We start from the raw sequence: 13,756 nt of genomic DNA, 5'->3' as shown, positions 1-13,756 counted from the left end.
ATTCAAACCCCATAAACTACGTAGCCAGCGTAGGATAAGATTGTACTGTTCATTCAGAAGACTCATCATTATCCCAAAAGAGGACTTTTATTGGATCCAGAGATGAGTTTACATCCCTTACCCTAGCAAAGTATTTGACTACTGTGGCAAGACAGCAGTTCGTTGTATCATCACTAGCTCATAAGTGATGGTTGTCGGTTAATGAAACTCCCAAGAAGTAAAGTATTATATTTTTAGATACTGAGTTACATTTACTTAGTCATATCTTTTAAAACGATCTTTTACACATATTGTATGCTTTATTGAGTTGAGTTATTTTCAGAGTTGATTCCTATGAGTTGAGTTGAGTATCTTTGATGAGTAAGTTTCCTTTCAGTTATTTACATACCATACATTTCATGTACTGATGCCATTTGGCGGTGCATTGTTTTATGATACAGACACAGGTGATAGAGATCCTCAACAGGCACATCGTAGGAGATCAGAATTCCATCCAGTTTTGGTGAGACCTTTTTACATTCAGAGGCGCTCTTGATGAATCTTTAACTTTTAGTCTTTATTTATCAGTTTGAGGTAGCTGTGGGCCTGTCCCGGTACCTATTTCAGAGTCAGTTTTAGAGGTTTCATAGACTAGTCACAGATAGAGTTTATTCAGTTATTTTTAGAGTTCATTGTTTTAAAACATTGAGTTTTATTCTATATATATTTGAGTATTGAGATTTTTTTTTTGAGAAGTTATGTTTGTATATACTATTTGTGCCCATGTGAAATCTTTTCATGAGATAAGTTTTCCGCTGAGTGAGTTAGCCAAGCCAAGTGGTTCTCTTGGGACCAACAATGGTCTCCGAGTGTCGTCCATGTCTAGGGTACCCTCTCGGGGCGTGACACTCTAGTTAACAATCTGAGACAAATATAAAGATGTCCTAGGTCATTCCATCAAAACAAATATCAATTTGATTTTGATATTTTTGAGTTTTTGGAAAAATTTGCAACAACATGACATCCACGATCTCTCCGTCACTCCTATTTAACCTGTACCGAAGTTGTAAGATTTTATTTTGCACATCTGCCACTTCAAAATAATTTTAGATATTCGGAAGAAAAAATAGCTAAAGTTTAGATAAATATGACTTAATTCAACCATATATAATTTAAATTTTAGTGAAAATGATTGAATTCAACCACACATACGTAAAGTTTAGATAAAATAGCTGAACTTCAGCCATATAAAACTTCAAACACCGTATGTTTGAAGTTATTTTGAATATAACTTAAATGGTGATACTCAAATCTGGTAGCGGTAGCTGTGTAATATGGCTCAATTTGAGAAAGACCAAAAGTCTTCTTCATACTAATTTTATATAACCCATTATGGTGTAGGCACTGGACCCTATATATTTCAAGAACATTATATATAGATTTTGTAAATATCCTTTCTTAAAAATTTCTTTAAAATAAAAAACGTAATTATACATAAGCTAGTTTTACTGCAAGAACAATGAAGAAATAATTGAAAATTATTGGGAATACATGTTTTTAAACTAATCATAAATAAGTTAAAAAGAATGGTAATCATGAAAATATCTTGCTTTGATTACACTTTTTTTGAGCCGAAAATTTATCGAAAACAAACTCTTTACCCCCACAAAGATAGGAGTAATTAAGGTCCGCATGCGTACACTCTACCTTCTAAATCAACTTGTAAAATTACGCTGGATATTTTGTTGGTGTTCTTCAAAGATAAGGGTAATATTTGCATACACTCTATCTTTCCCATACTCCATCTAGATTACACTAAATTTGTTTTTATAATGATAACCATGAAAAAAAAAAAAAGAGAGATAGACGTAGTATTGTAAATAAAATCACCCTTTGATATAATTTTTTAATATTAATAGAGGATGTACGTACATTAATTCGAATAAGAATCAAGAAGAATTAATTATGGTCGCAAAAAGTATAAAGGCCAGACCAAAAGACATAACTACGGGTTATCTAAATTAATTGTTTGTTAAAGACTAAACAATTCATGCACATATATAATTCCATTATCTAACTGATATATATAATATCCTTTGCATGGTTGCTTTAGTTTAATTGGCCAATAATCATATAATATATGTCTGCCTTCTTTTTAGACGTGTACTTGATAATCTTGCGATTCTTCAATTTTCGCATTTTAGGAGGGTGTCAGAGTCAGACATCGATTTTTTATGAATACAAAAATGTCCTTATATGGTCTTAAACAATTCTCTCACTTCAAAATTAACTACTCATTTTAAAAATGAAATTAGGATCTAGATTCATTTCTTTATCCGCCGGAGTAAACTAGCCCTTTTAGATTGATTAATAATGAGGGCAACTAAAATAATTATTGTTAAGAATATTATTAACCTAACAAAAATGTGTTGTTTTTATCATATTAAACTTTTTGATGAAATAATTAAGTGCATACATGATATTAAAGCAAACAAATGTTATAGCATGTGTTCGAGTTTCGTCACCACTTTTAATCATAAATAATTTTTAAGTACTTAGCTTATGTCACACATGAAAAATGTGTTTGAAAATATAATCTAGTAAATAAGAATATAACTTCTCTTACAATTTAAATTATTTATATGATAGTGCTTAGTTGGAACTTGGATATATATATATAGAAAGGTTACCCTGCCTAAAAGTACTAGTAATATACAATTATTTATGTTAAATATTCTGGCTTCAAATTTAAACTTTGGTTGTGAATGGGATCTAAGAATTTGTCATTTAAACACTAAACAATTCTACATATACTTCCATTTTGTATGGTTGCTTTAGTTTAATTAATCAATAATTGTTATACAATTGTGAGTGTCCAATAATACAATATCTAAAAGCAGCGCTAGCCTCCTCTTTTAGACATGTAATCGACAACCTATTCATCTTTCTTATTCAAAATAAAGCAGTTCTTATGGCTGCAGCCAGGGGGGAGCTAGAGGGGCCAGCTGGCGGAACCAAATTCCCACTTCCTAATAGAGATGGCAATGGGCCAGGGGCGGGTACGGGGTGGGGGAGTTTAGAGCTAGGCAGGATGAGGAGGATTTAGAGTTATGCAAGACTGGACGGATATGAGGCGGGTTGAAGCAATTAATATCAAAATTAATGTGGGGTGGGGCGGGTTGAGGGTTTAAGGTATCTAATAGAAATTCGAAGAAAATTAAATCTTTATAATTAGTAAAAATCAAAGATATAAACATTTTATATTAAACTTTGACTTTAATTTTTAATTTCTTCTTTTAAAAAAAAAGTCAAATTAGACAAATGTTAATTAGCGATTAAAAAATAATTGTTGAAATGTTAACTAAAAACAATTAATTAGTTGTTGAGATGTTAATTAGCGAAAAATTTAAAAAAAATTATGAATTTTATTTTTCATATTAAACTCAATTAGAAAAGATAAAAACATAAAATTATGCGGGGCAGATCTATATGGGGCGGGGCGGGGCGGGTTGAAAATGGAAAAAATTGTTATGCGAGGCAGGGCGGGGCGGTTTAAAAAAATTGCGGGTTGAGCTCAACCCGCCCCATCCCGCTCCATTGTCATTCCTACTTCCAAAGAAATTCACACTATTTATAGATATTTTTTTTTGAGATAAGTGTCAAAAATACATCTAAACTATTCCTTTTTTTTGAGTTCATACCTAAACTATTGGGAATATGAGTTTCATACCTAAACTATCACAAACACTCTCATCATGGTGTGCACTACACTCTATCTTTCATTTAAAAAAATTGTCACAGCACACTCCAAATAGACAAAATATTCCACCTTGATAAAAATTAAATAAATTATTAAAATTTAAAATTAAAGATTAAAGTATTACTATACCCCCCCTCTCCCCTCAAAAAAATAATAATTATAAAATAAAATATAAAATATTTTTCTTATACCACTCTCACTTTCTCTCACCATACCCCCCGCCCTCTCAATTTTTAATTTTTAATTTTTTTATAAAAGTTTTTTAAAAAAATTCTTACTTCCTCTCCTTCAAATTAATAATTTAGAAATTATTTTAAATTTATATAAAAAAAATCTACCCCCCAACCCTCTGCTTTCAAAAATAAATCTCATTTTGTGTTAGATATATACCTATGATTTTAGGTAAGTATTTTTTATTTGCCGCAAGACTTTATTTAAAATATAATTTTTATTTTTGTTATATTTGGTATGCAAGTAGAAAATATATTTTCCTAAAATTATATGGACATATCTAACTCAAAACAAGGAAAATGTAAAAAAAAATAAAAAAAATTAAGAGAGGATGATTAGATGGGTGGGTATAATTTTATTATTTTTTTTTAAAAAAATAATAAATTTTTTTTTAGGAAGGAGTTGGGAAGGGGTGAAGTATGAATTTTTATAAAAATATTTTATATAAGAAATTTAAAAAATAAAAAGACGGGGATTGTTGGGGGGAGGGGGGAGGGGGGAGGGGGGAGGTGGTGGAGTGGGGGGGGGGAATGTTTTAGATTTTATTTTTAAAAAATTATATTTTATTAAAAATAATGATTTCTTTTCTAAAAAAATTATTTATTTTTTGGGGGATAAAAATACTTTAGTCTTTAAATTTTAATTAATATATAGTATATTTAATTTTTTTCAAAGTGAAATATTTTATCCATGTGGAATGCCATGTAGCAAATTTTTGTAAAAAATAGAGAGAGTGTATTACCAATACCACTGATGTGTATTTCTCAAACTAATAAGTGATAGTTTGAGTAATAAACTCACACTTTCAATAGTTTAGGCATGAGACTCAAAAAAAAGGATAGTTTAGGTGTGTTTTGATACTTATCTCTAATTTTTTATTAGTAGATAATGAAGCTCTTTTGTGGAATCTTAACGTAATTGATAAAGTTGTTGTCATGCATGTGACCACTAATCAGGAGGTTACATATTCGAGCTGTGAAAATAGTTTCTTACAGAAATACAAGATAAGACTGTGAATAATATACATGTGGTCCGACCCTTAGCTTAGTATACTAAGTTGTCCTTAATGAAGCCCCTTCACAGGATGCTTCCGTATGTTATACCTTCAATCTTAAAATTTTATACCACTCTTTTACTTCATTATTGTTACGTGGTGTCTTGTATGAGACCATCACAAGGTCCATTGACAATATTAAAAACAGTATGTAAAGTAATTCTTAAAGTAAAGAATAAGGCAGTTTACGTGGAAACTTCCTTGTTCAAGGGAGGAAAAAATCACGATCTGTTTCATAGGATTTCACCAACAATTTCGCTAAACAAAGAGTCAAGATTTAGATTACAAATCCTTGCAACTTAGGAATTAAACTCTTAATCTCCCCCTGTAACAACTTTATTACAAGACACAACTAAGCAATAACTCTATTAATGCCCACTCACAATCGAAACAACTTAAGATTTTTCATGGATAACTCTATTAGATCCCTTGTTGTTCTGATGAGAGAAAAATAACTTTTTCTATTTGAAATTTTGTTATGAAAAAACTAGATTATTTTTTGACAAAGTGTGTGTAATATGGTATGGACAAAACAACCTAGTGCCATATTGTCTGATAACTCTGCCCTCTTTTCCCGTGCTCACCAACCACAACAGTGGTGACATGCAGCTTTTATAATTGTTTCCCATTTTGGACAAACACTACTCATGAAACCAGTTTTCATAATTTGTTAAATCATTAAAATTCGAATATAACATTACGAAGTCAAACAATAAAGAAATCAAGGAAGATATCTAGAATTATTTCAAAACATAAACATGAATAATATATGAAATAGTAACAACTCAATTCAATTCAGAATTACTCACAAAAAAATAAAAAATAAAAAATTTCTATTATACAATTCTAACACCTAAATTCCTCTGTGCAAATTCAACAAGATTATTGAATTCATTTTCATCAATATATCCATTACCATTAGCATCTGCAGCTTTTATACCTCTGCTCCCTTTTATCCTACTAAACCAACCTCCACCATTAGTTCTTACAGCTTCACGTAGTTCTTCTTTGCTTATTTTCCCATCTTTGTTCGTATCGAATTTTTTTATCCATTTCTTGAATTCTTGTAAACTCATCTCAATTTTACCATCAATGGCGACGTTTCTTCTGTATGTATTCGTCAACGCCATTTTTAATTGAATGAACAAGAAATTGATTATCAGAATAGATGTTTTTATTGTTGAACGTCTTCAGGAGCGACGATTTAATTTATAGTAGTATGGTATAGTAGTAGTTAAATTAATTAGTGGACATATTAGAACCGAAAGCTAGATAGCGCATGTACGTACATTAATTCGAATAAGAATCAACAAGAATTAATTATGGTCGCAAAAAGTACGTAAAGTCATAATTAGGGATTATCTAAATTATTATCTGTTAAAGAATAAAATATTGTACATTTGCATGGTTGCTTTAGTTTAATTGACCAATACTAGTACAATATTTGTCTGCTACCTCTAATTTATACGCGTACTTGATAACCTTGTGATTCTTCGATTTTCGATTTTCGATGGGTAACATAGTTTCACACATCGGCTTTTTATAATTGCGAAGGTTAGCGCATAGATTATTTAGATGTCAGAGGTTCGGGTCGAAATCTTTTATATGATCTTAAATAATTCTTTCATTTTGGAAATTATTTAGGGTGGAGTTATAGGGTGTAGGTTCATTTGATCTACTTACCCGCTAAAGTAAACTATCCCTTTTAAATTGATTGTCGTTAAAAATATTTTTAAGCTAAAAAAACAAATATGCTCATTTTATTAGATTAACTTTTAGATGAAATAATCATGTGCATACATAATATTAAAACAAATAAATCATGTTCTTGCATGTGTTCAAATCTCATCACGACTTTATATCATAAATAAATTTAAGTGCATAGCTTATATCACACGTTAGAGAGTATGTTAAAATATAATTTAATAAGTTAAAAACATATTTTTTCCTAACAATTTAAATAAAATAATCACACATTAATTTTTACCTATTCCTGTGGCTGCAGCTAACTCTCTCTCTATATATAGTTAATTAAATCTCTTCTCTCTCCATATATATATATATATATATATATATATATATATATATATATATATAGTTAAATCTTTTGGCTTCAAAATTAAACGGCGGTTGTCAATGGGATCTAAGAATTTATCTAAAAGACTAAACAATTGTACATATACTTCCATTATCTAACTGATATGATATATCCGTTGCATGGTTGCCTTAGTTTAGTTTATCAAGAATTGTTTATACAATCAAGTTTTATCATTACCTTTTATGTGCTAACTCGTAAAAAATAATCAAGTTTATAATTAAGTAAATAAAAACATTTTGTTTGTTGTGTTTTAATAAGTAACAATGTCTAGATCAAACTTCTTGGAGTATATTGACCAAAATGATAAATCAGATTAAGTAGATAACTATTTCATTGGTTAAACAAATACTTCTTTTCTTGGTGGAAAAAGAATGATACATTTTTATATTCAATAATAATTTAACTTTATATTTATTTTATCCTTAATGAAATGATTTATAGCTGCATCAATATCCATGACTTATTTTAGACTATAAATTTCAAAAATCTTTCTTTCTTTGTTAAACATTGTTTAAAGTTAAACTATATTACGTAAATTGGGACGGACATAATAGCTGAGTGTTTTGAGAGTGTACAATGCATGCACGTAATCTATTGTGGTTAGGGGTGTACATGGACCAGGTTGATTTGGATTTTTTACAAATCAAACCATTTGTGTCGGGTTATTAAATCTATAAACCAAATCAAACCAATAAAAGTTGGATTTTTCGATATCAATTTTTTTCGGATTTTTCGGGTTTTTTCGGGTTTCTCGGGTTTTTCATAGTATCTAATAAAAAGCACAGAGCAGTGCTTCTTAAAAAGAGTTCTAGTACAAAATATCAACATATAAGATGGAGGCAGAACATTGTTTGAAGTTTTAACTTTATAATATAACTTTATAAGATGGGTTTCTAAGTTCAAATCTAAATGTAAGAAAGAAACAAAAATTATGAAAAAATTTTAAAAAATATTTATAAATTATATTTTAATAAATATTTTTATGTATAACATAATTTAAAAGTAGTATATCTATAATCGGGTTGGTTTGAGTTCGGTTTGACTTTTTTTAGTTAAAACCAAACCAACCTTATAATGGTCTGGTTTTTTTTTCAAACACCAAATCAAGTCAAACCAAACCACTAGTCGGGTTTTTTTTTCCGGTTTGATCCGATTTGTCGATTTGGTGCGGTTTATCGATTTGCCCTGTACAACCCTAAATTTGTGGTTATCAAAACGTGTAAAACGAGAAGCAGGGGTCATTTTTTTTATTCAAAATACAGCAGTTTTGAATCTCATCTAGTAAGAATTTTTTGTGTCTAATTATATATCTAGAAATAACCACTTTATATATAAGGTCTTTTTTTTAATGTATATATATTAGATAATGAATCGATTTTCTGAAACCTTAACTTAATTGGTAAATTAAGATGTTGTCATATGATCGGGAGGTCACATATTCTAGCTATAGAAATATGTTTTTGCAGAAATGTAAAATAAGACTCCTCATAATAGATTCTTATGAACTAACTCTTTCTCGAATTTTGTGCGTAAAGAGAATTTAGTGCACTGAACTTCCCTTAATGAAGTCCCCTAGTAGGATACTTCTCATATGTTATATTCCTTCAATCCTAGTTTTTGTGGTGGTGTTTGACAGGACATTAAAATTTAAAAGGAAAAAAAATTACTTTTGATGCTTATGTACCATCTAAAACAAATCACGGTCATTATGTGATTATAGATCATTTCATTGTAATAATGTCATGATTCAACACTAGTACTGTATTTCCTTGTTAGACATTATATATCACGCACGCATAGAAGTAAAAATTAGTAAGAAGATTTTATAATTCTTAGATAATTCTAACACCTAAATTCCTCTGTGCAAATTCAACAAGATTTTTGAATTCCTTCTCATCAATAAATCCATCACCATTAGAATCTGCAATTCTCATGCCATAGCTTCCCTTTATCTTGCTAAACCAACCACCACCATTCTTCATTACAGCTTCACGTAGTTCTTCTTTGCTTATTTTCCCATCTTTGTTTAAATCAAATCTCTTTAGCCATTTCTTGAATTCTTGTAAACTCAATTCAAGTTTTCCATCACTTGAAATGTTTCTTCTAGAATTATTCTTCAATGCCATTTCTTGTGTTATAAGTGACAAGTTAAATGGCTTAATGTATGGAATACTATTTCCTTTGGGATGATTAATGAAATGTCTTAATGAGGTACTCTAATTTATACTAGTATGCTAATTGATGATCATGTTATAATTTTCTTGGAAAGTTCTAAGAACATTTTTTCGAATATAGAATTGCGTGATATATTGAAAGTTGAAACAAGAATCAGCCGTTGGTATTAGACTAAGTTGCTTGTTTCTATGTACAGGGTTTGATTGGCCATGAAGTTTAAGAAAAAATATCATTGCTATGAGTACGAAAAGTATGTTAAAATTTGTTGTCTTAAATATGTCAAGTAATTGTTGGGGTGAGGAAGCACCACAACTAAAGTTTGATATGATGAAAATATTGAAAATAAATTGGACACGAGAATTTTACGTGGAAACCCCTCTAAATGATAGAAGGGAAAAACCACGGGGTAGAAGGATTTCACTATATTTTGTGGAGTACACAGCTCTCAAATACAAGGAGAAAACAACAATTAACACTTCTCTCTTGTAAAAGGAACAACTACTAAAGAGGACACTCAAGACTACAATATTTATCTTGGTGTAAAACTCTCTTTGTATTCTTACTCTCTCTTTCTGGGATGATTTAAATGAGGGCAGAATGCCCTCTATTTATAAGAGGAACAAAACGCGTAAAAGAAATTTTTACGCGCTTTGTAAACGTGTTGCCAGTTTTTCTGTCAAAAGTTGCTTTTGGCAACTTTGACAATTCTTCCTCCTAGCAGCAACTTTTGATTTTGTCAAAAGTTGCTTTTGGCAACTTTGACTATTCTCCTAGCAGCAACTTTTGACCACATTCTCTCACTTGAAGATTTAATTGAGAATCAATTAAGTCTTCACACCATCCTTTCTACCCAATTACTGCAATGTTACGTTTCTGCTAGGCCAATAGAAGATCGACACCATATGAACTTATTACTGTTGATCGGCTTCGTAAACATATCTGCTAGGTTGTCATTAGTGTGAATTTTCTGAATATCCACACTGCCTTCTTCCACCTTCTCACGAACAAAGTGATACTGAACTCGTATGTGCTTTGTCCTTGAATGAAATGCCGGATTCTTTGCAAGATGCAAAGCGCTCTGACTATCACAAAATAGAGCAATCTTCTCTTGTTTGTGCCCGAGCTCCTCCAATAACATCTGCATCCATATTGCCTCTTTGCTAGCTTGTGTAGCTGCTACATATTCTGCTTCCGTCGTAGATGTAGCCACGATAGACTGCAGTTTTGAAACCCAGCTTACAGCTCCTCCAGCAAGAGTAAACACATAACCTGTGGTGGACTTGCTTTTATCAAGATCACCTGCATAATCTGAATCAACATAACCTTTAACAGTAAAGTCAGATCCTCCATAACACATTGTAACATCTGAGGTACCCTTGATGTATCTTAGGATCCTCTTAACAGTATTCCAATGCTCTCTTCCAGGATTAGACATGTATCGACTAACCACTCCCACTGCTTGTGCAATGTCAGGTCTTGTACATACCATGGCGAACATTAAACTTCCCACTGCTGATGCATACGGTACTCGAGACATCTCCATCCTCTCTGCTTCATTGCTAGGACTCATACTTGAGGATAACTTGAAATTAATAGGAAGTGGGGTAGAAATTGACTTACAGTCTTGCATCTTGAAGCGTCTCAAGATTTTCTTCAAGTAGTTCTTTTGAGAAAGCCAAATCTTCCTATTATTTCTGTCTCGGTGAATTTGCATCCCTAGAATCTTGTTTACTGGTCCCAAGTCCTTCATTTCAAACTCCCTAGCCAACTGTGCCTTTAAATTTGTGAGACGATCTTTGTTGGGGCCTGCTACCAACATGTCGTCAACATACAACAACAAAATAACAAAGTCTTCATCACCAAATCTCTTGTAATAAACACAAGGATCTGAACTATGTCTGTTGTATCCAAGGCTTATAATGAAGGAATCAAATCTCTTATACCAACATCTCGGCGCCTGTTTGAGACCGTATAGAGATTTGTTCAACCTGCAAACCAAGTTCTTTTTTCCCTGTTCTTCAAAACCTTCTGGTTGGAGCATATAAATTTCTTCTTCAAGTTCTCCATGAAGAAATGCAGTTTTGACATCTAACTGCTCCAAGTACAAGTCAAATGTAGCACACATCGCCAGGACCACTCGAATTATTGTGAGTCGAACCACTGGAGAAAATATCTCATTGAAATCGATACCTTCTTTCTGAGCGAATCCTTTTACCACCAATCTTGCACGATATTTCTCCACTTGATCATTACCATTGCGTTTGATCTTGTAGACCCATTTGTTTCCAATGGCCTTCCTTCCTTGTGGTAATTGAACAAGATCCCATGTTTTATTTTTATGAAGAGCTTCAATTTCTTCTTGCATTGCTGCCACCCACAGAGATGATTCTTGGCCTTTCATAGCTTCTTGAAAGGTTGAAGGCTCTCCATCTTCTGTTAATAGACAGTATGCAATATTACTCTCCATAGAATAATCTGAGTGCCAAGCTGGTTCTCTTCTCTCCCTAGTTGACCGTCGAACTTCTGGAGTTTCGATCTCAGCTTGCTCTTGTTCTTCGTGCTCTGGTGCTGCTTCAGAAGAAACTGGAACTTCTTCTATTTCTTCAACTTCAACTGTAGTAGTCTCTGATTTTTCTTTTGAAGTGCTACCTTCTTTTGCTTGTATCTTGTTTTCAACAAATACAACATCCCTGCTGATTATCACCTTGCGGGCTGTGGGATCCCACAAGCGATACCCCTTGACTCCATCAGCATACCCTAAGAAAATGCATTCCCTGGATTTTGGATCCAATTTTGATTTTTCTTGGGTGTTGTACATAACATAAGCAGGACTTCCGAATATATGTAAGTGAGAATAATCAGCTGGTTTTCCTGTCCACATCTCCATTGGCGTTTTCAGATCAATTGCGGTTGATGGTGAGCGATTGATCACATAACAGGCGGTTTTGACTGCTTCTGCCCAGAATGGTTTTTCCAACCCTGCAGTTGCCAACATAGCTCTTGTCCGTTCCAACAAGGTTCTGTTCATCCGCTCTGCTACTCCATTTTGTTGTGGAGTATATGCCACCGTTAACTGCCGTTTAATACCTTCTTGTTTACAGAAGTTATTAAATTCATCACCAGTGTATTCTCCTCCATTATCTGTCCTCAAACACTTTATCTTTTTCTCAGATTCAAGTTCCACCCGCGCTTTGAATTCTTTGAAAACTGAAAAAACATCTGCCTTCCTCTTGATTGGATACACCCAACTTCTCCTGGAGTAATTGTCGATAAATGACACAAAATATTTCGCTCTTCCTAGACACTCCACCGGTGCTTGCCAGACATCAGAGCGAACCAGATCTAGTATTTCCTTGCTTTTAGCAGAGGAACTACTAAACTTCAGTCTATTTTGCTTACTGGTAACACAATGCTCACAAAAGGGTAGTGAAACCTTTTTGAGCCCTGGAAGAAGTTTTTGCTCAGCAAGAATCTTCAAACCTCGTTCCGACATATGGCCAAGTTTACGATGCCACATCATCGTTGATTCTTCAAGTGAACTTGCTGACGCGGTTGATGCTTCTCCTTCTTGGTGTGTTTCACCTTTAAGCACATATAGATTTGCAGTAAGTTTTTCTGCTTTCATCACTACAAGCGCTCCTTTGGATATTCTCATGACTCCACTATGAGTCTTATATGAACATCCATTATCATCTAGTTGTCCTAAAGACAATAGATTCTTCTTCAAGTCTTTTACATGTCGTACCTCCTGGATGGTGCGAATCGTGCCATCATACATCTTTATTTTGATGGACCCAATACCAATAACATCCAAAGCATGATCGTTTCCCATGAACACAGATCCTCCTGAGATAGGATTATATTGATGGAACCATTCTCTCCTGGAAGTCATGTGCCATGTTGCTCCTGTGTCCATGATCCAGACATCAGCAAAACGTTTTCTGCCTTCATTATTTGATATTGCCTCACTGCATAAAATATCGCCATCATCCGAGGTACATGCAACATTCCCTTGAGCATTTGATGGCTCAGGGTGTTCACTCTTCTTCTTGAACCGACAATCTTTCTTGAAGTGCCCTTTCTTGCCACAGTTGTAGCACTTGATATTCTTCTTACTCCTTGATTGAGATCTGCCATGATTGTGACTCCCACTGGGGCCACGTTCCGTTGGTCTTCCTCTCACCATCATCAAAGCTTCAGCTTGTTGCGAACTTGCTTGTCTGTCTTCCTTATTTTTGCGCCGATTTTCTTCTTCCAAGACAGCAGCTGCAATTTCATCGAAAACTAGACTGTCTGTATTGTTCGTCAGGTTGATGATAAGTTGATCATACGAGTCAGGCAGACTTTGAAGTAGAAGCTCCGCACGTTCAGTCCCCTCTATTTTGCAATCCATTGTTGTAAGTTGCGAAAACAGAGTATTCAAAGTATTGATATGTTCAGTAACTGACATGGACTCTGC

At 32.9% G+C, this 13,756-nt stretch overlaps 1 protein-coding gene across 1 annotated transcript; it reads right to left on the bottom strand.

Moving 5' to 3' along the window:
- Window positions 1-8,954: 8,954 nt before the first annotated feature.
- Window positions 8,955-9,248, bottom strand: LOC129895067 (polcalcin Syr v 3-like). Its single transcript, XM_055970705.1, has one exon. The coding sequence runs from the start codon at window positions 9,246-9,248 to the stop codon at window positions 8,955-8,957; it is 294 nt and encodes a 97-aa protein (XP_055826680.1).
- Window positions 9,249-13,756: the final 4,508 nt, after the last annotated feature.

The sequence above is a fragment of the Solanum dulcamara genome, chromosome 1 (genome assembly GCF_947179165.1).
Source record: "Solanum dulcamara chromosome 1, daSolDulc1.2, whole genome shotgun sequence".
Taxonomy (NCBI): Eukaryota; Viridiplantae; Streptophyta; class Magnoliopsida; order Solanales; family Solanaceae; genus Solanum; species Solanum dulcamara.
This window is presented reverse-complemented; position numbering and strand designations above follow the sequence as displayed.

Bases quoted from the DNA above. Each gene is read 5' to 3' on its own strand.
- LOC129895067 (XM_055970705.1), bottom strand. From the start codon at position 9,248: ATGGCATTGAAGAATAATTCTAGAAGAAACATTTCAAGTGATGGAAAA.